The 23,675-nt window shown below is 41.8% G+C and overlaps 1 protein-coding gene and 1 long non-coding RNA gene across 2 annotated transcripts in view; one reads left to right on the top strand and one right to left on the bottom strand.

Moving 5' to 3' along the window:
* The window catches only part of LOC118663668, a 175,638-nt gene that overhangs the window by 120,923 nt on the left and 31,040 nt on the right, over window positions 1-23,675 (bottom strand). The gene's annotated exons all lie outside the window — the stretch shown is intronic.
* ST8SIA3 (ST8 alpha-N-acetyl-neuraminide alpha-2,8-sialyltransferase 3) lies at window positions 7,602-17,689 on the top strand. Its single transcript, XM_036323504.1, has 4 exons — window positions 7,602-7,830; window positions 9,200-9,322; window positions 11,749-12,306; window positions 15,028-17,689. The coding sequence occupies exons 1-4, from the start codon at window positions 7,652-7,654 to the stop codon at window positions 15,308-15,310; spliced, it is 1,143 nt and encodes a 380-aa protein (XP_036179397.1). The 5' UTR covers window positions 7,602-7,651; the 3' UTR covers window positions 15,311-17,689.

Raw genomic sequence — 23,675 nt, 5'->3', positions numbered from 1 at the left:
AATGTTGTAAACCTGTCCAAGTTACTTACCCTCCCAGAGTCTTTCTCCCATATCTATGGAATCAATGAAAACACTATCATATAGCATTATTATGAACACTAGAGGCCCAGTGCACAAAATTCGTGCACAGGGGGTGGTCACAATCCAGGATCACTGGCTCCTAACCGCTCGCCTGCCTGCCTGCCTGATCACCCTAACCACTTTGGCTGTCTGCCTGATCGCCCCTTACTGTTCGCCTGCCTGCCTGATCACCCCTAACCACCTCTGCCTCAGCCCCCGCCACTGTGGCTTCATCCGGAAGGACGTCCAGAATGACATCTGAAAGGTTGTTCGGTTGTCTGGTCTAATTAGTATCTTATGTTTTTATTATTATAGATGACTTGATATAGAACATGGAGGTCTATGATCTAAGACATGATGTCACTCAATCTCTCACCGCACACATTGAGAGTGAGTTTTTCAGTACAGGGAAGTCCAGTGAATGCTTATTCCTGTGAATTCCCCATGAACAGAACAGAAGAAATTCCAGGTAGGGATCTGTGCTTATAATTGGGAGGGAGGTGGGGGTCAAGAGCCTGGGAAGGGAATTCTTGTTAGTCTTTCCTTCAACAGTTCATACCATTTCTTCTCTGGAAGGAACACTCTTCAATAAATCAGCAGGCGGTAGTGCAACCCTTAAAATTAGATGGAAATTTTACCATTTTCTGTTGTAATATACAAAAAGTGGTTTTTTCCCCCTGCTCTCAAAGATATGTTGTTGACAATTACAGTTTCAGAAGCACAAGGGACAAATAACTCCCCAAAAACTCAAGATGAAGGCTAAAATTAGATTTCTTGTTAAAACACCTCCCCTGACAGTACCTAGGCAATGTTACTGCACCTGCTCTAACCGTGGGTTATTTCCTATACCTACAGTCAGTCCAATAAAGGGGCACAATAGACATAAGAATAGCTTAAAACTTAACTGTAAGATTATTTTTCAAGTAGCTCCTCCAAGTATAATACCTTAGCTTCTAGAAAAAGTAATTGCTGCAAACATTTGAAAAGTCAAAATTCCATGCAAGGACCCAGGAGATTAACACAATTGAACATAATAGCTCCTTCCAAACCATTTCCTAGGGACTGGGCCTCAAAAAAAGCCTTAAGATAGTGTTCCAGATATATTGTATTTATTCAATGAAGAAAAGGCTATTTAAAGTTCCTGTGTTCCTTTCAAACAGAAATACTTCCCTGAGCTTTAAGGGAAGCATTCATCTGTAGGTGCAAAATTTCTCAGCTTCAAAGAAAACCTAATCATTGCAAACATCTGAAATGTTAAAATATTATGCAAATGTCTTTTGTAAAGATACAGACAAAAACCTTGAAATAAACATCATTTCACACTGGCCCCAAAATTTGTGTTTAACATATATGCCATGGACGCACAGAGCATCTCTGAGCGGCAACAGTGGTTATCTCTACAGAGATAAAGATGGGAGGGAGTTTTATTGCTCATAGTGCATCCCTCCTGTGCTTATGTTTTGTCCTAGCTTAGCTAACTGCCGGAGACCATTCCTTGTCTTCACTAGCTGAGTTTAGACAGAGACCCCCCAAAAGTTAGTAGCCCTTGAAAGTCCTAGTAAAGGTCAGGGCTTGAAAATCCTAGCAAAGGTCAGGGCTGTGCACCACCCAATTAATCTAGGAACCACTCAGTTAATTTAGGTAATAATAGTTGAAGCATCCCCACCTTAGTTCCCTTAATTCCTTAGATACTTATGTAGATTCTTGTTGATTATTGTTAATCAGATACCCTGCCTACTCCCGGAAACCTATTGATGAGCTAATCAGATACTTAGTCTATTCCTGGAATTTGTCCGCTGATCCCTGTGTCATTGAAACCTCCTTACCCTAGGGTTACCCCAAACAAACCTCCTTACCCTAGGGCTACCCTAGACCAAATAAAAGGTTGGAGCGGCCTGAGCATCGGTGGAAGTCCTTCGGGACTTGCCGCCTGGTCCCCCAATATTGCAAAATTATCTCGTGTCTCTTTCTCTCATTTGTTGTGCGGCTCCTCTTTCAGATACCGAACCCTACTCCACGCGGGTCGTGGAAGGAAACACCTGACAGCTAACCAATTAATTTAATTAAATGTGGTCTCTTCGATAGGCAAGCCAACTCATGCATCCCAGTCCAGGTGGATGACCTTTCTCTCCAATCAGTCCTGGAGTCCGACCTTCGCCCAAGCCTGGACCTCAGGTACAATGTAGAGCAAAGAAGTTCCCTGCCTTCTTTCCACCCTGAGCATTAGCGGTTCTGGCACTAAATAGTACAGTGAAGGTAGGATGCTGTCTCCTGACTGTCCCCAGCAGATGGCTGGCCCTCCATCCTGAGGCTCCAACCCTACCAAGCATTCTCCCAGCCCCAGAGAAGTCCACTGCTTTTCAGATATATCACTCTGGTCTTTGTCTTGTTGTCCCCACCTCTCCACCCTTATGGCTAAATGGCTTTTTCAAAGAGCCTAGTATGCACTCTCTCTTCAGTAACACCACAATCACGAAGGGAGAAGATTTAAGCCCTTCTTCCTCTGGACCCTGGATACCAATGGAATACAAGGCAGTCACTACCTGTGTGACCTTGGCAAATTACTTACCCTCTCTGAGCCTCAGTTTTTCATTCTTGAAATGGTGGCAGTCCTTATATCCTCAAAGGGATATAAGAGAGATTGAGCTCAGTTATATGAGTTGCCTAATATAATACCCAACACATAGTAGGTATGCAATAAATATGAAATGACATCATCATTATCAGTAGTATTAAGTGGTTCTCACTGCCAAAGGATGATGCTTTCAAACTTCCCAGGTGCACACACATTTCCAGCTCTCTGTCCTAGGACCTGCATGCAAGCAGTATGCAAAAGCAGAAACCTTGAGCCAACACTTAACATCAGTTCCTTCAACTATAATGTGAGGATAAGTATATCTTCCTCACCAGATCAGGGCAAAGATTACCAATAATGTTTAAAAAGCAGCTGGCCCAAAAGAGCTCGCTTTATCTTGGCCACTTTTACTTTACTCCAAGGGGGCTTATCTGGCCGCTGGCTCCAACATGCCTTTCCCTCTCCCGCCTCCACATCTTTCTTCCACCCACTTTCCCTGCCTGCCCTGCCCGTTGCCATCTCCGTCTCTGGAAACTTCCATGCATCTTTCTAGTCTCAGTTCCATCTGAGAGCTTTTGACCATGATGGCTTTTCCAACCTCTGAACTCATAAAGTATTTATCTCCTGTCAGGAAACAGGAGGTAGAAACCCAGAGGATTCCAAGATCTTTCCTCTGTGGCTGTTGTTAGGTCTACCAGAAATTAAGAAGTCAGGGAATTGTGTACAAAAGAACCCCAGTCACATGGGGCCAAAGAGCAGGTCCCCAGTGGACTCCCCTCAAGCTCACTTGCCCTTCCAAAATCAACCCCCTGAGGCCTTATCCAGGAGTATCTCATAACAGAAAATGATCAATTGGTTCATTGATAGATTACAACACACTGGGGCTTCTAGCATGTGGACAGGCAGGTGAGCCACTGGACACATCAGCTGGTGTCCAAGAGAGCAGCTGCTGTTTCCACCTCCCCTTGGGCCTGGTTCCAGCTGCTCCTACATCCATTCACTGCAAATCAGATTGAGCCACTCCTCTCTGTAAACACTGGATGGTCTCAGCAGTGCCGCTAGAAGACACGGCCATCTCCTTAGCATGTCCTCCAAGAATCTTTACAGTCTGACCCCAACTCCCTTTTTAGGCTCTTCTTTTGTGACAGTCACCTCATGCCTCATGCTGTGCCCCAAATCTACCATCCTCTTCCCTGCCTCCTAGTCCCCTCAACTCTTTACCTAATTAATCCTACTCATGCTTTAAAACTCAGATGTTGTCCTCTGTGAAGAACCTGCCAGCCTTCCACAGGTAGAGTTCAATCCGTAGTTCTCTCACCAGCCTCCTGTTGCTGAGCTCCTCACACAGGACTGCTTACTCCTCACTCCCCATAAGATCATAAGCATTATGAGATTAAGGGTGATTTTATAGCCTCTGTATCTACCCAGCATGGTGCCTAATAACCATATGTTTTATTTAATACATTGATGAAAGAAAACAGAACTAAATGAATGAATTGGGCTGCTTCTAACAAAAGACACCACCTTTCCCAGCCTTCCCCATCCATGTGCGGAAATTACTCTTGGTTGGTAAGAGACTGTACATGTCAACAGAGCCATATTTGCAAAAGATGGGCACTCACGGGGGTTGGAGAGGGAAGTGCTGTCTAAAATAACAACCCTCCCCCTTAAAAAAGATTATGTCAGAGGGGGTCTTTCTTTTCTGTATTTCTTGTGTTCACCCTCCTATACTCTTGTACAGGTCTGGTTTCATTTTTTTAATATCCTAATGAGTTTTTAATGCACTAGGTAGCTGTCATCCCAGTGTGAGAAGTCCTGTGTCCAGCTGCTGCAGTTGTTCTTCAAAGCACCATCCCCTGGATTTTCCTCTCTGGTAATTACTGAGCAACCCATTTTCACCTCTAGGCCTGGCATCTGTGGCAAGGGTTCCTGTCTGCCTGTTTATTTTCTGGCTAATTTAGTTCCTTTACGTCACATGACTTTCAATAACCTACATGCAATATAGGAATCACCCTAGTAGGACTTTCCTTAGGTTCACAGACACGTGCTAAGTATAAGTAATAGATCAGTTTTTAAATCCAGGCAGAATGAGTCCATATTATAGGCCCCAAGGAAAGCTTATAACACCGTTTTACAAAGAGAACCCAAGAGCTTCTGGATCGTTGCTATTTTCCATAGGAAAATGCCTCACCAAGTACATGCTTCCCTATGCATTTTGTAGTGGGACATGTATGGGGTCAGAGAAAGACACTAAAACCTTGCCCTAGCCATTTTAGCTCACATGTATTAACTGCTTAATGCAGGCCAGGAGCTGGGCCAACGCTTTGACATGCCTTGCTTAATCTTCCCCCAATTCCTGTGAGGTTTTTATTCTGGTTCTGCAGATGCGGAGCCTGACACACACAGAGGTTGATAATTTACCCAAGGTCATATGGCTCGAGGGTGCCAGCGTAAGCTTTTGAAGTCAAGTCTGCTGGCTCTGGAGCCTGAAGGTGTAACCATTGCCCTAGGCTTGTTCACTGACTTCTTGTTCAAGAAGAGTTTTCCTAGCATGTGTAATTCCTAGACAGTTCTCATAAGATCTTACTCCTTTTGGCATTTTATACTATATTCATATGATCCTTTCTCTTTTAAAAGCTATAATAATTATTCAAGAAATATGATTCAATATTCATCATGTACAGAAGAACAGAACTTTTCTAAAAAATATTTTTTAGATAATTAAATGCCCCATGAGGGAAAGATTATGTCCTCTTGACCCACATTTTAAAATTTTTGTATAAAATGTCTACAGTGGGTACAAAATGACTGATTCTCTTTGTCATTGGAAACATACAATTGTATAATGTGTGTCGCTGGCTGTCCATAACCAGACAGATGTGTTTCACAAGGGAGCTCATTTGGTCCTCAAGCATTTATTAAGCATGCTCTCTAATGAGACTGTTGCTGGCAGCACGTGGAAACAGGGAGGAAGACCACATGGCCTCGGCTCACAGACAGACCAGAACATTAGTTCCTCCAAAGCCAGTACAGCAAGAAGTTCAGGAGAGAAAGAAATCATGACCAACTTGGAAAAGATCAACTTGCTTTGTTGGAAAAGGCTCTTGAAGGCCAATTTCTCATCTCCAGTTTCTTTCATTAGTGTTTATTGACCAGTATTGAGAAGGCCAAGCCAAGGGTAAAGCTAGGTTAGAAGAAGCCACAAGCTAACTGCAAAGAACAGAGTTAAAGAAACATATGTGCCTGGCTGGCATGGCTCAGTGGTTGAGCATCAACTTATGAACCAGGAGGTCACATGCCGGGGTTGTGGGCTCAATCCCTAGTGGGGGGCATGCAGGAGGCAGCTGATCAATAATTCTCTCTCTCAACAATGTTTCTATCTCTCTTTCTCTTTCTCCCTTCCTCTCTGAAATCAATAAAAATGTATATATTTTTTAAAAAGACACATGTGGCCTGCTTCTGAGCACACAACAGCCTGACTGAAAATGGATTAATTTTTGTTTCCAATGGTTATTAAAACAGGCAACATATGAATATGCTAAAACAAACTGAAGGTCAAGCAACACAAAGTATTAGGCTTCCTTTCCACCTTCAGAGGCAGCCTGGTTCGTGGGCTCCTTCAAAAGAGGGGTCCATGCATTTATAACGGACAAGGTGTATAATGCCTTCAGCTTCTTGGCTTCTCGGGACTGTGAGGTGGCCCATTCCCAAGGTCTGGCCACAGGGATGAGTCAGAAATGTGGGGAATGCAGAGTTAAATCAGGGAGCATGCTCCAGGCTGGTGAACACAGAGCCCCGCCCTGTTGGCCACCTTCTGTGTGCTGGGACTGCAGGCTGTGGACAGGGGAGGGGGAGCCAGAACTTCACTAGGCACTGCACATCTTTTGCAGAGGAGCAAAGTATGTAGTGAGCATGGAAGGCAGATGAGAGATTCTGGAAAATTCCAAGTAGGTAAATATATTTTTATTGATTTCAGAGAGGAAGGGGGAGGGAGAGAGAGATAGAAACATCAAGGATGAGAGAGAATAATTGATTGGCTTCCTTCTGCATACTCCCCATTGGGGATCGAGCCCACAACTCAGGCATGTGCCCTTGACCAGAATTGAACCCGGGATCCTTCTGTCCACAGGCCGATGCTCTACCCACTGAGCCAAACCAGCTAGGGCCCAAGGAGGTTTTACTCACAAGGCAGGTTGGGCCGGCTGGTTAGGATTTCCTTGCTGGGGAGCTGGGGAGAGTGCTACCCAGTGGGGTCTAGGGCAGTGCCTCCGTGGTGAAGAGAGAAGTTTTTAAATGTCTGCCTTTCTAAAACTACTCTCCCTGCATCTCAGAAGCACCCAGCTGGTGTGTATCCTCCAGAATAGCAAATCCAGTTATTTGTATCCCTGTTCTCTGATATATTTATAAAGTAATGAATGGTCCATTAACTAAGTTAGGGCCTCTTTCTACAGCCACCTCTTCACGTGCACCCCTCAGCAGGAGGTTGTTGACGTGGGCTGCAGCCTTCCAGCCTCAATTCCCTCCCTTCACCACCTCCCCTACTCTTCTCCCTCTCCCGCCCCTCCCCGGGTTATTTGGGAGATTAGAGTTCATTAATTAAATCCTGTGCTTAGATCGAACTGTAACATTATTCCAATCACATTTATCTTGCAGGCGGCGGAGGAGATGGCAGCCTCGCTGGAAACGCGCGGGGGAGCTTGAGCCTGCAGCCCCAGATGCACAGCGCTGCGCACTCCCTATCCTCCCTATCGGCGCCGCAGCGCAGACCCTCCATCTTCCTGCTCAGCTTCCCCGCCCGCTCACCCAGCCTTGAGGGTCCCATTTCTCTCTGGGGCCCCGGCCCACCCCCACACCTCCTCCTGCCTCTGTGGCTCCCCGACCGGGTCCCCTCCCCCTAGCCCCGCCACACACGCTGACACGCGCGAGAACACACACGCCTGACACGCCAGCGAGCTGCTGGCTGCTCAATGGACCGATTTCCCCGCTGTTCCTGATCCCAGCCCAGCCCAGCCCGGGATGAGAAATTGCAAAATGGCCCGGGTCGCCAGTGTGCTGGGGCTGGTCATGCTCAGTGTTGCCCTGCTGATTTTATCGCTCATCAGCTACGTATCCCTGAAAAAGGAGAACATCTTCACCACTTCCAAGTACGCCAGCCCGGGGGCGCCCCGAATGTACATGCTCCACGCGGGATTCCGGTGAGTGAGGGCCTCCGAGCGCCCTCGGGCATCTGGCATATGGGGGAGGGGGAGGGCAATGAGGTGGGTGTTTGGGGTTCTCTGAGCTACTTTGGGCAAGAGAAACTGCGTGGTCCTTCCACTCCTCTCTTCGATTCTGCCTCCTCCCTTTTGTTTTTTAACCCAAAGCCTCTAAACTATCGATGTGATTGCATGTCTCATATTCTTCTTTGGCACCCCTTCCCCATTTTCAAAATGAGGGTAGGGTTTAAGGAGAATGATGGTCGAGAGAGAAGCACTGTGTGTTTGGGGGCAGGGGGAGGTGAACCGGGAGATGGACGTGGGTGAGGTGAGTGCCTCCCCTGGGCCCTGTCCACAGACTCCGAGGCCGGGCTCTGGGCAGTCCAGAGGCGATTTAATGGCGCAGGCGCCGCACTCCCCTTGTAACCTCCTCCACTCCCATCCCTCGCCCCCCATATACCATCAAATGTTGTGAGAGTCTGCTTTTACCAAGCCCCTGGGGAATTTTACCTTGATCCTTTAACCCAGGCTGCCACCCTTCCCCCTGGCGCCCCACCCCCCCCCCACCCCCACCCCCCCCACCCCCCCACCCCCGCCTTTCCCGGGATTTCTGCAATTTCCCCCGCTCTCCTAAGGGCCTCCTACCCTCGCCCCAGGTCTAAGCCACAGCCTGGAGCTAGGCTGGACTGGGCAGGGGCAGGCTCCAGGCGCAGCTTGACACAACTCATGGGGACCCCCTGTCCCTACCTTTGACCCCCTAGGAGTTCTCACAGCAAGGCCTCCTGTTGGGTGGGTGACAAATACAAGCTGCCACTCTGTGGTCCAAGCAGGGCCAGAAGTGCAAACCCTAGAGAAGCCCAGCCGGGCCGGTAGCTTCTGGGGTCCCCAGTCAGAGACTGGGAGTGAAGTCAGACCTACACTCGGGAAGGAAGAGGTTAAGGCAGCAGCCGCCCCCAGCCTTCCCCAGGTCTCCCGAGTCCTCAGCCCTTTCCCTAAAAATCAATTCGCCAGGGCAGCCACCATTGTGGCGCGGCGCTGTCCGCGGTGCTGACTCCTGGTCCTCACCGCACATCAGGCTCCAGCCTTGCGCCCGCGCCCGCCCCTGCTCTCCTCTCCGCAAGACGGCCATTTTATGGTCTCTCCCGGACCCAGAGGGATGGACAATGGAAACGGATTTCCCTAGTTCTTTTTCTTCCTCCCGGGTGTGTGTGGGGAGCAGAGAGTGAACCAAAGGGGAGGGGCCCTGTGGTGGATGGAGCCCGTGTGTGCGCCAGCTCCCCCCTCCCCCACAGCCGGCGGGGCGTTAATGGCTCCCCTGGCTTCCCCAGCTGAGGCCAGCGTGTCTATCTGTACTCGTATTCCTCTCCAGGTCACAATTTGCGCTGAAGTTTCTAAATCCGTCATTTGTGCCCATTACGAATTCTCTGGCCCACGATCTTCAAGACAAACCTTCTAAGTGGACATTTAATCGGACAGCGTTTTTACATCAAAGGTAGGCTAGGGGGAAAAGGTCCAAAGATATTTTTGAATTCTGGAGCTCAAAAAAGAAAACAAAACAAAATAATCAAACAAAAAAATTCTGTCCCCCACCCTGAGATGTGATGTATTTGCATTGCCTTCTTGGCCTAAGTGCACAAAGGCTGATTGGAAACCCTTTTTTATGTATGCAGTGCCCCCTCATAAAAAGAAAACATCAGGAAGGCCAATTTGAGTGGGAGAAAAAAAGGCATTTCCAATATCCTCCATAATTTGGGCTTAGTTGAGCACCATGATTTATAGTTAACATGCATGGCTGCCAAAGCCATCTATTTTTTTAAGTTAATTGTAAATGCGTTTTCATTCCCCCACTGTAAAAAAAAATGTTTAAATAAAATAGTATTGTCTCAGTGAAACAACCAGAAAATACTATAATTCATCCCTGTCAGATTACTATGAAAATCGTGGCCCCAATATATGCAGGTACTTAAGAATGGTTTTGTCTACTTGTTTTCATTAAAGTTTGACAGTTTTTAATATATTAAAATATTTTAATAAAAGCTACCCAATAGCATTCTTATGTGTTGTCTTGTAGCAGCCTCCTTTATAGATGAAGGAGTTGATGTGCTATAGGGTTAGCAGTTGAGGTTTTGGTTTTGGGTTGTTTTTGTTTTTGAGGTGGGGAGGAAGGATTAGATTTATTCAAATGTATTTATTCTCCTCAGTGACTCTGGTCTACTTTTAGCAACCCCCAGATAAATCATTACTCCTCCCTTCTTGGTGGGATTATTATGCTGCTAAATGTGGGCCATCTAGTGTATTCATTAGGGGTGGGAGCACTTATTTTAAATTCTTATTTTACCAGTCTATTTAGGGGATTGTGTTTTGGTCAGAACATTTCTAATTATTGCCTCACTCTTTAATTTAATGACAGATTTAAAGCAAATTTAATAGATATCCATGGTGTTGTGAAAATGTTATTTACTTAAAAAGTTGACATACTTTTTTTGACATAATCATGTGATCATAATGAAAACTTTTAAAACACTTTAATTAAAAATTAGCCTATGACAATAATTGATTAATTCTAAAACCCCAGAAGCACCTTTTTTTAACCATTGGGTTTTTTAATACAATATTAATTTTATAGAAAATCTAGAAAATATTAATGGGTAGGACACGTTATTCCTTTTCCCAAAACATATTTTTAATTCAATAAAAATATTCTTCACACACTAGGCCAAGTGACCCAAATGATCAGCCAGAACAATATTTCTTTCTCAAATCTTCCCTCCTTTCAATCCATGCATTAGGTAATTCTTAGTTAATTTTCCCAGCATCATTTTAAACTTACTTTTACCTTTGTAACAACTTGTAAAGAGCAGTATTGATAACTTTGGAAGGTTTGTATTAAACTTTCAGTTTATGTTGCTCTGTACTTTGACTAAGTAATTAAAAAAAATAAAATTCTATGTAAAGTAATGATATGCAAAGCATTTAGTTTCAATCTTGCTATTTTTTTAATGCAAAAGACAAAGAAAATTCAATGTGATTTCTTAGAATTGGAGAATCTTATAGCAAGTTACTCAGCTCTCTTAAATATTTTAAATAGCTGGGACTTTAAGAGATGCTTACTTTTACTAAAAGCTCAACATGAAAGCAACCTGAAATTAGTACTAAATATCACCCTCACCTTGTTTATTCTCTGAATTCTTAGAATATACACACTTTTCCAGGATTTGCAATAGCCTCTTCTTCTGAGGATTAGGTATCTCCAACTAAATTGTGTTTCTATATAATCAAGTAGAAAAATATTCCTGTTTTATTATTCAAAGGACCTTAATGAGATTATCATCTCATTTCCATTAAATATTCAACTACACCCACTTCCATCACCATTTTCATATTTTAATAATAGATAATACTATACTGACTCATATCCAGTTGGCTCTTATTTGTACACTAGTGATATTTGATATTCCCTGCATTTTTCTTCCACACTTCAGCAACTGTTACCAGTCCAACAGCAAACAAGTAGTCCGTAGTACAAACTCTAAGTCACCAATGTGTGTGCATTAATGTGAGCTCCTTGGGGCCTGTGTCAATACTCTCCCCGTCTTTCTGACATAGTTTAACCTGTGCCTTCCCCTTAATCAAATATACTCTTCATGTAGAGCAGAAAACCAAAGAATAGCAGCTAAAACTGTTAAGTTACAACACTTACAAGCCCTGAAGGATTACATTCACAAATTGACTGAGAGATTAACATGTCTATAGGTTCTGAAACAGTCTCCCCTCAAAGACCACAATTATTATGAATGTATAATCTTTCTTGGATTCAGTGTGCCTATGATTCTTGTCTGAATGAAATGGCAGCATAAGACATAAGATGGAAAATCAATTTTGAATGGGATGTATTTAATGAATTTCTTTTTATTTTAGGCAAGAAATTCTTCAGCATGTCGATGTAATAAAAAATTTTTCTTTGACCAAGAATAGTGTTCGGATCGGACAACTGATGCACTATGATTATTCCAACCATAAATATGTTTTCTCTATTAGCAATAACTTCCGATCACTGCTTCCAGATGTGTCACCCATTGTGAATAAGCATTATAATGTCTGTGCTGTGGTTGGAAATAGTGGGATCCTGACAGGGAGCCGGTGTGGACAAGAAATAGATAAGTCAGATTTTGTTTTCCGTTGCAATTTCGCCCCTACGGAGGCTTTCCAAAGAGATGTTGGAAGGAAAACCAACCTTACCACCTTCAACCCCAGCATCCTGGAAAAATATTACAACAATCTTTTGACCATTCAGGACCGTAACAACTTTTTCCTCAGTTTAAAAAAGCTCGATGGGGCCATTCTTTGGATCCCTGCATTTTTCTTCCACACTTCAGCAACTGTTACCAGGACATTAGTTGACTTTTTTGTTGAACACAGAGGTCAGTTAAAAGTCCAATTGGCTTGGCCTGGGAATATAATGCAACATGTCAACAGGTGTGTATATTTTATTGCCTTTAACTCATACCCCACCAGATGGCAAATCAGTATTGTAATCTCTTGGGGGTGGGAACTACTGGATTAGTTCATTGTTGTGGTTAGCTTAGTACTTTAGGGCAAACTCCTGTGTTTTGTAATGAATGAATGAACCAGTCTAGGTAAGAAGTTCAATCTCCTACCCCTAGTTGGTCACTAAGTGCCAAATGGGGGGACTGGTGGTTCATCATCCTACTGTCTCTATTCTCTGTCCTCTGCCTTAGTGGTAAGCCCCCCAAGCAGTCATGAATCATCACAGATCAAGAATTTTCTTTAAATGGGTAGCTATGGCCTAATAATGCCAAATGCAAAATTAGACAAGTTAAATATTTTTTTAAAGATGCAATTGACTTAAAATACTTCTTTATTTGATATTTGGATGTTTTATAGATGTCCAAAATAGATGAACACATAGATAAATCATAAATTGCATAATCTGCCTTTGAAATTTTGGATTTGAATGAGAAAATATGTGAATAGTATTTTATGGGCACCTTGTTCCCTTGTAATTTGATAGACAGATTGACCAGAAATGCAATATTTTTATGTAGTCTGATGACTCTTAACTCTGGCTATACATTGGAATCATTTGGATAACTTTTTAAAATACTGTTGCCTAGGCTCTACTTCAAGAGATTCTATTGTAATTGGTCTGGTGGAGGAGGAGGGTAGGGGCAGGTAGTTGGTATGTCTTAATAACTCCACAGATGACTCTAACATGCAGTCAGAATTGGAAACCACTAATCCAGGGCATTTTATAAAGCAGTATTAATTGTAGTTTTTTTTTTTTTTTGTTTAAATCATCTGAGGAAATTTACTCAACTCTGATTTACCCATATGCAAGTAGCCCAAATGTACTAACATGTTGTCCAGATATTACTACAAGTTACAGTGGGTTCTGGGACTCCTGGTGAAAACAGGGAATTCCAAAGACTTTTATCTCACAGTAGGTTTTCCCGTCCTGTACTCCCCTAAAGTGTTCCAAATTTAAGATCTGTTTAGCTCACCTCTCATAGAAGGAAGAATCATCATCTAATAAACTGGTATGTATTTAACAGGTAGGGTGACACCATCATTTAAAGTCCAAACTAGAACATTTTATTTGAGAGAAAGAGGACATTGTTAATAATTACAAGGACTGTTCCAGTTTTCCAGGTTGTATGGTTTTGCAGCCCACACAAGAGGTAATGCAGCCCAACTCCTAAGTTTAAAGATGAATTAACCAAGGTACAAAGAACACGAGTTATTTACCCAATGTAACTGTCCAAAAAGGGGGCAGAACCAGAATGAGAAGCTGGCCTCGCCTGTGATCTTTTGACCTCATCATTTTGCTCCTCTTGGCTCTATTTAAATTCTGCAGTACCAAAATATTTGTCACTAGTCATTCTAACTCCTATTAACTTAGAATATTAAAACCAAGATTGAACATTTACATTTCAACTGGTATGGTAAAGGATTATCTTTAAAGCCTTCAAGTAGTGAAGAAGGAACTGTATAAGCTCAGAAACTTCAGGAAACTGGCCTTTGTGTCTGCCCTGCCCCACCTTTCAGAAGGTCCAGAGAATTAGCCGTAGTGTTCCACAGCCACTCAGGCTTGAACCAGATACACTGATTCAATGAAAACTTGAATGAAATACAGTCCATAGAAACTGATTCATGAGCAATTTAATTCTGCTACACAGCCAATGATATAAATACACACACACACACACAAGCACCACAGCTGTCTCGAATATTTGGCATTGTAGGAAGAAAGGCTTCAGAATACTATCTAAACATGGAAGTAACAAGAACCATAATTTAGCTTTTTTTTAAGTTCAGAAAGTGTATAAATACTTTTTTTAGGTCCTGACATGCTAAAGAAGGACTTGGGAAACTCTAGTTGGAAAACAAAGGAGCAGGGAATATGATTTTTTATAAGAGAATATTAAAATCTTTCCAAATCCAAAAAGAAAGATTTAAACTCTAGGTTTGGAAAAGGAAGTGACATAAGAGATCCCTTTAGAGTAAACAAGCCCCTCCCACTCCCAAGGTCCCCTTGTGTATGAGAAGCCTCGTCACTCTCACAGGTGGGCCTCTGTGGTATCACCACTGAGTCAGAGCCCTAGAGTCTAGGCCAGTGATGGTGAACCTATGACACGCGTGAACTCATTTTTTTGGTTGATTTTTCTTTGTTAAATGGCATTTAAATATATAAAATAAATATCAAAAATATAAATCTTTGTTTTACTATGGTTGCAAATATCAAAAAATTTCTATATGTGACACGGCACCAGAGTTAAGTTAGGGTTTTTCAAAATGCTGACACGCCGAGCTCAAAAGGTTCGTCATCACTGGTCTAGGCCAACCCAGAGGCAGGGTGGGCTTCCAACATGGGCAGCCTTGTGGTTCACACAGAAGCCCGTTTTTAGAAGGGCCCAGCACCTGGTTTAATAATCTGCTACTGCACTCCTGAAATTCTCAATACATTTTACAATGAGGACCTACATTTTCATTTTGCTCCTAGTCTCACAAATTATGCAGCTAGTCCTACCCAGAGGTGTTTTGTGGTCTAAAAGATAGATTCAAAGCAAGTACTGTCAAAGTTGCTTGGACAAACTGACCTCCCAACCCAGTCAAATGACCTCTGACCGAAACTTTCAACACTGGCCACTGAATCCACCTATACTTATTGTTCCACAGGTACTGGAAAAACAAACATTTGTCGCCCAAACGGCTGAGCACAGGTATTCTTATGTACACCCTTGCATCAGCAATATGTGAAGAGATCCACTTGTATGGATTTTGGCCTTTTGGATTTGACCCCAACACCAGGGAAGATCTTCCATACCATTACTATGACAAAAAAGGAACCAAATTTACCACCAAGTGGCAGGAGTCCCACCAGCTGCCTGCTGAGTTTCAGCTGCTGTACCGAATGCATGGGGAAGGGCTCACCAAGCTGACTCTGTCACACTGTGCCTAAGAACTCCAAACAGAAAGTGCCAAATGGTGGTTTAAAAAGTGCCCCAAATCAAATTGAATAGTCATCAGAATAGAACCCTAGAGAATTGCTTATAAGGACTGTCTGCCATTTAAAAGGAAAGATGTCTCCTCTCCCTCTGTTGCACTGCTCTCTTATGGGTCTTAGCAGGACAGATGCATTGAAGCCACATGATTAAAACTTGAATGATAAATGGAATGTTGCATTTGGAACCATGCTGCTAACAAATGGTTTGACGTATTTTCCTATTTGTATTTTAATAATAAACTGCCTCCCATTTTTATGAGGACTGGAGCTGGAGTTTCTGCAGCTTTGCTCAAGATATAGTGCTCATACTGAGAGGCCTCTGGTCAACTTGGGCAGGATTTCATTTTTTCCTGTGTGGGATCGGACTCTTCAAAATGGAAACATAAAAAATTGTTATGCATATCTCATCTCTCCATCTCTATCCCCCTGTTTTCCTCTCTCCCTCTATCTCTATGTCTCTCCTTTTCCCCACTGCCATGGAGTGTAATAATTTGCTAGGAATCATAGTGAATTAGTTTTGCTTGCATATGTTGCATCTGTATTTGATGTGTTCAAGGCTCTGGGTAACTTTGATGTTTCATGACAAACTGAGCAAATCATGATGGATCTCGTTATGATTACTTTGATAAGAAATGCCTCTTATGAAGTTCTCACTATCGAGACACTCTTTCTACAGCAGAGTGGTCCATCCGTGGCAAGTGTCATATAATGCAGTGCATCTTTTACTATTACAGAGAAAGCCTATGTCTTGGGTGGCATGGCCACTTGTCATGAGTGCTATTATGGCAAATCATTCTGTTGCCACATCTGCAAGGGCATTCCAGCCTGGGTTTAGTGCCTCTCACAATCCCAATTCAAGCACTGGGCTGGGAATACTCTCAAAATACAGAAGCAATGAGTCAACTTAAGAGTCTGGGACATAGAGAAAGAAGAATGCTTAGAAGTTTTCATGGACCCCGTATATCTTAAAGTGTTGTAACCATGTTGCCCATTCAGAGCCTTTGAGAACCAGCCAGATTTGAGCAAAGTAGAAGCTTCAAGGTTGGCCAGGCCCCCATTTGAATAGTGCTCAGGTGAGATCAACTTCACTATCATTGTGTCCACCACCGCTGCTCTAGAACCATTTTCTCTCTTCAAAACAATTGTAGACACTGGATATTCCCCCTTCCCACTGAAATCAGATCTATACAGCTACAGATTTAGTATTTCAAAATGAAAAGCCATTGTGCAGTGGCAAAATCTGGTACTAAATAACTCTTGTAATTTGAGATGTGCAGACTTGCCATGAAGAAATTAGTGGGCCATTCTCTTTTTCATTATTTCAGCCTTAGAAGTAGAAATCACATCACTTCCACCCATGGCTTTTCACTGGGCAGCATTTTGTTCTTCCAATTCAGCCCAAAGTCTGGCCAAGTTGATGTTAAATTTTAATAAGAATTTTTTTCTTCTTTCCAAATGCCAGTCAAGCATATTTATAATACATTTGGGTGGGGTAGCTTGTTCTTTTCCAGAAATCTCATTTAGATTTCTTGCAATGTTACAAATACTGTTGAAAAGAATTGCTGTAGTTCAGTAATCGATCAGCTCACTACCCCCGCCCCTTTGGGAAAGTATAATCATGCCTAAAATTAAACCAAATACCATATGGAAAGACATAGTCCTTATGCTTATGGTCTGCCTGGTTCTGAATGGGAGCTGTCTTATTCCAATTTTTTTAAAAAAGCTAATCAGGGAACCCTACATAGACCCAGATATTAACTAATGAAAGAAAAACCATACAGGTTCAAATATGTTGCCAATTGTGACATCTTACAACACTGATTGATGGCAATCATCCAAATAGATGGGGAGAAATAGGAATAGATATTTCAAAATGGAAAACACTAGAACAGATTGATATTTGAAATAATTATAAATTTCTAAATTTTAAATTTCTAAATTCAATGGTATAATTTGATGCCTAGCAAAACCATGCTTGCTCCCTGTCACTCTATAGAGGATGCTACTACTGTTCTCATGCTGGGCTCTGTCAGGATCACTGCAAGATTGATAACTGACAAAATGTTTAGTTGGCTCTTCCTAAGCACTTAGTTCACTAGTTTACAGCTAAGTGATATTAATGCCAATACTGCACAGGCCAGATTTTGACTCGAGACTAGAGTTTTAATCCCAATGTGCCCATTAAAATTCACTAAATACAAATATGTAGACACTTTGAACCAGACAAGTTAAAAAAGCAAAGAACCAGAATCCCTAAAACCAGTTAAGTCAGTGGTTCTCAACCTTTTGGCCCTTTAAATACAGTTCCTCATGTTGTGACCCAACCATAAAATTATTTTCGTTGCTACTTCATAACTGTAATGTTGCTACTGTTATGAATCGTGATGTAAATATCTGATATGCAGGATGGTCTTAGGCGACCCCTGTGAAAGGGTCATTCGACCGCCAAAGGGGTCGCGACCCACAGGTTGAGAACCGCTGAGTTAAGCGATCTATGGTGGAACATTTAAATTAAATCTCATCATAAAGCCAAGTGTTTGTTGGGTTTTTTAAAATCTCATTTCACTCTTGGCTCCATCTTAATCTAGAGTGGGAGAACTTTTCCATCTCCCAACATCATTTCATCTTTCACTTTCACAAGAACTCAAAATGTTGAAGAAATAGACTTGTGCCCCAGAACTAGAAGGGCTTAGAGACCAGGCTTATATCCTGTTTCTAGGAAGGACTTCCTAAGCCAAAAAGATAACTCTTCCCCTTTCTTTAAAAATCTCTGAAGAAAATCCTAAGCCCTTCCACAGTAGTTAACCACCATTCTTATAATTTATGAATTTTATATACAGCCTACTTTCCTCCTATTGCAAAAATTAGATGCAATATGTAGGTAAAGCATTTATCCCAGTTTTCAGCTTGTAGTAAGCACTCAATAAATGGCAGTTTTTACAGTTATTTTTAGTTATGCCCTTGACCTACAGTTCCAGCATAGAGAAAAACAGCCTCTAGCTCATTATACAAAATCTCTTTCTGTTTTTAAAGACTGTTCCAAATATTAAACCTGTATAACCACTGTCATGACCAAAAGAGTTGGTGAATCCCATAAGTCCTGATATGAAAGGCAGAGGTGCCAGTAACCAGAACTTCCTGTGTGGTCAAGAGCAGTGAACTGGGAAGGCAGGACCTGTAGCTGGATCAGTTGGGTCCACCCTCATGATTCAGCTACAGATACAAACCTCTGGCTTTTTCATTGCCCTTGCTTTATTGGTTCTAGGTTAAATGCATCCTTTTGACAGAATCTTTCTTCTTTAGCGATATTCACAGCAGAGTCCAACCTCAACAACTGGAATAAATTTCACCATAAAACCCCCAACACATGATACCAGTACAAATGACCAATTCAGTTGCAGAGGTAAGAAAGCCCCACGAACATTTAGCAACCTGCTTAATGCTAGTCCCTTAAGTTTTCATGGTTGTTCTGAATGTCATGCACAGACATGTACTTCCAAGGGAGACAGATATAAAATGTGATATCAAGAATGCCTCCCACACCCAGAAAATCTTTTTCATATCTGATAATTAAACATCTATGGTTCCTCTTCCTTTGCTTCTGTGTTTTAAATGTATTTAACCTTTGTAAAAGTACTTGTGCTTAGTAGGATCATGTGCCTAGCAGTGCTGACTGTGACCACTGTGCCATCTGTCTGTGACTTTGATATCAGGCACCTGACCATGGGGCTACCAGCCAGAATGTGCAAAGGGAGAGGCTGCCTCAGCCTCCTTGTGCCTGAGCCTCCAGTTATCCATGAATGTGAATGCCAGGACTAACCTATTTGGTGGGGAAGCCAAGGAATGGAAGAGCATTTCTTCTGACTTTGGGCAAGGTACTAATTATTAAACACTCTTACACAGCAAAGAGATGTTGACCTGAGGCCCAAGGAAGCAGGAACAGAATTGTAGAACCCTAGGACACTGAAACTGGAAGAGCCTTTGAGCATCTTTAGTCCTAATTCTTGACGTTACGAATAAGAAATGGAGAATCAGAGAAGCTAAGTGATTTTCCCAAGATTGCATAGATAATCAGTGAAGCAATTATACCTCCTCATCTAATATTTCCTGGCCTTATCAGCATCCAATGAAGATGGGCTCAAAGGGAAAGTGATTTTTGTCTGGGGTTCACAAGGCACAGAAAATAAGTTACAAAAGCTGTAAAGGAGAAAAAAGGTACCCCAAATTATTTATTTCTCAATGCAAAACAATAATGGGGATTCTTACTTAGCTATACAAAGTCTACTGATAATAACATACATTATGCCTAAAATGAGAGGAAACCTTTTTGGTAAATTATGATTCTGATAAATCACAGTTCAGTTACTGATGGGTCACAGTTGACAGCTGGAATCTTCAATAATCTATTCATCTTAATAAAATCTTGTTTTAGTGATATGTATGCATAATTTGAAAGTTGAATACTGAGAATGGTTATGTATTTCTCCAAACATATATTCTCAGCTCAGACCCCTTGAGGTAAGAAATACCTTTGTCAATGCCTTCCATGTTGTGAGCAATTTCAACAGCAGACTTTGTATTACTACATTTAGTTCAATATGCTAAGATGTGCAAATAATAATGAATAATTTGGGCTGGGTCTTCATGTGAAAAATGACAGAATGAGCAGTTTTCTGTATAGTTCTAGATCTCTAAATCTTTTTTCCCCTAATTGTGTGAATGTGCCAGGCAAACATATCTGTTTGGCCTCTATTTCTCCATGAATGTGCAGAACTGTTCTTTTTATTTTAAAGAGAGTTGGGGCTATGAGTGTGTGGCTGGAAAACCCCGATGGAGTATCTAAGTATTGGGGACCTAGAGCCCCCGGGGCCACCTGATTGACCTGTCTTGGATCTGTGGCCCAATTAATCAAGGCTACAGGTCAGTGGACACCAAGGACCAAAATGACTAAATATGCCTCTTTCACACTCTGCTTTATCACAGCAAATTTTAGAACATTGTTATTGTATTATGCAGTATTTCTTAAAATGTCTTTTTACTATAATGAATTATTGAAGATATATGTGTTTGAATAGATGTTTTAATCTGTAATGATGCTCATTCTCTTGTTAATTACAGTGGAATCACAGTAAAGAGCCTGTCATAGAATAATTGACTGCAATTTAAGACCACAATGGGTTATAGGGTTAGGACCTGGATTATACTGCGGATCCACCAGCAAACAAAGTTGTATGACATGAGAAGCTCTTTAATGTATGGTTCTTGCTCCCCACACTTTTGACTCTATGTCCTGGGATAAACCCAGCTTACAAATCCCAGGTGATTCTGGGGTGGCCATCATTTGGGAACGAACAATATATAGCAAAGTCATACATATCACTATCACCAAAGTAGCTGAAAGCTTACCACTCCTTATGCAAGTAGCAGATCTGCTCCTTGAAGTTATCAGGATACATGGCAACACAGATAGAGTCTTACTGACTCAATCATTCAACTGTTACAGCTGAAGTGACCAGTCACCAATTTGTAACAAATATTAACTGGCTAATTTGTCAGAATGGATGCAAGCCTGAAGATAGAGTGGGGAGACATAGCTTTAGTATACTTTACCCCTAGTCCAGCTCTTTATATTTCAAACTAAGAAACAGATCTCAGGTAACTTATCTTTACAAATAGATAGAGAAGCAGGGAAGTTAAATTAATCATTCAGATTCTACTTAGATATCATTCCCAGAGCTTAAAATGTTACTAAAGGGGTCTTATTTCTCAACCTCCAGGTAATACCCCAAATACAAATGTCCCCATGTTAAAATGAAACCAATTTTTTAAAAAAAGAAATTCAAGAAGCTAAAATTCTTAAGACCAACTGGGTATATGAGAGGTCAGTTGGCACTGATTGCCTGTGCCAACCCCTATTGACTAAGGTGCCCCATCCTAAAGAAGTTTTGGCCTTCCATAGCTGTGCACATGCAGAGCCTTTAATCATCACAGATAGTAAAGGGCTCCTTTAATTTCCCTTCTGTGAGACTGAGAGACAATTTTAGCTCTTGGATGTGCTGATAAATGTTCAACAATTGGCTCTAAAGAATGATGAAGTCCTGATTTGTACCCCTTGCCAATTTCTGTGGTGTAAATACTCTCACCATAGCCAATTTCAAGCTACTAAGTTGATGTCAACCAGCTGAAATGTTTTAAAGAGCCAATCAATTTCTGAGTCAGTGAGTACCAAATGGGAGATGCTATCAGTGGTTTTGGAAGAATTCCCAATTACACCCTCCTTCCAAGGAAGCATTTCTACTTTGGTTCTACTAATTTTTAGTATATCGTTGGGTCCCGAGGCTAAGGACCCTAAAGTTCAAAATATTCCCTAACATGTGTCTCTTATGAACCTCTCAACATACTCCTTGGCATCTTAGGAGATTACTAGCCATGGCTTGTCTAATTTCTAAGGGTGACTTTCCAGGTAAACATTTGTATTTAACTGCCAATTGAAACAATGTTTGGCTGATCTTATTTCATATCCTATAGTCCATCACCTATTTCTCTACTTCTCTAATTTTCCCTGGGCACTTGCTTTTCATCTTTCTGACACCACACAAAATTTACAGGCATCAAGAAGAAATTAGTGCCTGTAAAGGAGCAGAGGAAGAATAAGACATCCCATAGGTTTACCTGGCCACACCACACCTACAGCGGTTCGGTAGTTCAAATGTTTTACCCCACCAAGAGGTACTCAGATAAGTATGCCTCATTCCCAGGGTTTGAGTATGCACTCTGCTGGGCTTTACCAGTATTTGCCCTCAGAAAAGTTCCAAATGGGCAAGAAATACCACTAAATAAGAATACCACTGGGCAAACTTTCAGAGGAAGGTGTCATGCAAAGCCTTGTACTTAGCTAAGCTAGTATAAGGCTAAATCCTGAAAATAAAAACTACCAAAAACATTTGGCCATTGTAGTTGGCCAGTACAACATTCCTTCTTCCTCAACACTGGTTGTAAGTGAAGCCCTTCCTTACTGAGTACTTAGAAATCAGACACCCTGGTGAGCAACAAAACAAGCTTTGTTTGCAAATTAGAAGTTTTTCTGATAGAAATCATTCTTAAATGGGTTTAATTAAATCCTTTGGAAGGCAATGCTAGAAAAAAAATGTACTTAATTCCTTATAACAATAAGTAGCCATTGTTTTTTATTCTGTGTATAGTAAATCAAAATTAGATCATAAGGACCAAATCTACTTCCCTTGCTATAGTAAATATCTTATAGGTTTAGTAAGGCATTGCTGGACTGTAAATGTTTGAAACTCAACTTGGACATTTCATTTTCTATATTATGTTTAAAAGGCCAGGGTACAACCTCTGGTTTTTGTTCTCCTTAACTCATCTAAATGAGTTTGTTTCTCTACACTGGATAAGCCACATTTGGTTTTAAAGGAGTCAGGTACATGTTCAGATGTTATTCTGTATTCACACAAAATTGCATGTATGTAGCCTGGGAACAAAGTACACCTCCATTCTCTGGTTCTTTTCTGGACACCAAAGACATAAGACCACAAACATAAGCAGAAGGGACTTGCCAGCAGGCCCCATTTTATTATAAACATATTCAGAGCAAAACCAGTCTTGGGGGACCAGCCACTCTCACAACATTGTTAGCTAGGGAAGTGGGGAAGGAAAATTGGTAGATAATGGGAGAAAGGTTTAGTCAGCATATGTAGGTGGAATAAAGTCATTGGCATACTTGCAAAAAGGAAGGGGAGGTTTCTCTTCAAAATCTGGAATCTAGACCGTTTTTGCAAGACTTAAAATAATTGGTCTCCATGTCAGAAATGCTCCTTAACCACATTTTAAGATACAGATCTGAGCCCTTACTATTGAGAGAAGCAGCCTGACAGCCAAGAACCGGGGAGGGGTTTATTGATGGGTTTAGATCCAGTCATCAAGCATGACCAATTAGCACTGAAATTATCCCAGGACACAGAACAAAAAAAATGCAACATCACAATGCAGCATCACTTACACAGGACACAGCAGCACTTCACAGATCTAGACATTATCTCAGGTCTGGATTCTAATAAACCAACATCGTCAATGTGGAGGTGCGAAAACTGAGGTTCCAAAAATAGGAAGTGTCTAACTTCCCAGATAGTTAACTGGAATTGGAGTCTGGGCACCTCAAACACTGGCTGTGCTACACCGCAACATGCAGCCTCCATTATTTAGATGGAAAGCTGACAATCCACTGCGAAAGCATAAATCAGAAGTCAAGACAAAAGAATGTTTGTGATATATTCTCTCACTTAACCTCCTTGGTTCCACCATT

The sequence above is a fragment of the Myotis myotis genome, unplaced genomic scaffold (assembly GCF_014108235.1).
Source record: "Myotis myotis isolate mMyoMyo1 unplaced genomic scaffold, mMyoMyo1.p scaffold_m19_p_9, whole genome shotgun sequence".
Lineage (NCBI taxonomy): Eukaryota > Metazoa > Chordata > Mammalia > Chiroptera > Vespertilionidae > Myotis > Myotis myotis.
This window is presented reverse-complemented; position numbering and strand designations above follow the sequence as displayed.

Bases quoted from the DNA above. Each gene is read 5' to 3' on its own strand.
- ST8SIA3 (XM_036323504.1), top strand. From the start codon at position 7,652: ATGAGAAATTGCAAAATGGCCCGGGTCGCCAGTGTGCTGGGGCTGGTC. The intron at 7,831-9,199 runs GTGAGTGAGGGC...ATTCCTCTCCAG, and splicing joins ATGCTCCACGCGGGATTCCG to GTCACAATTTGCGCTGAAGT. The intron at 9,323-11,748 runs GTAGGCTAGGGG...TTTTTATTTTAG, and splicing joins ACAGCGTTTTTACATCAAAG to GCAAGAAATTCTTCAGCATG.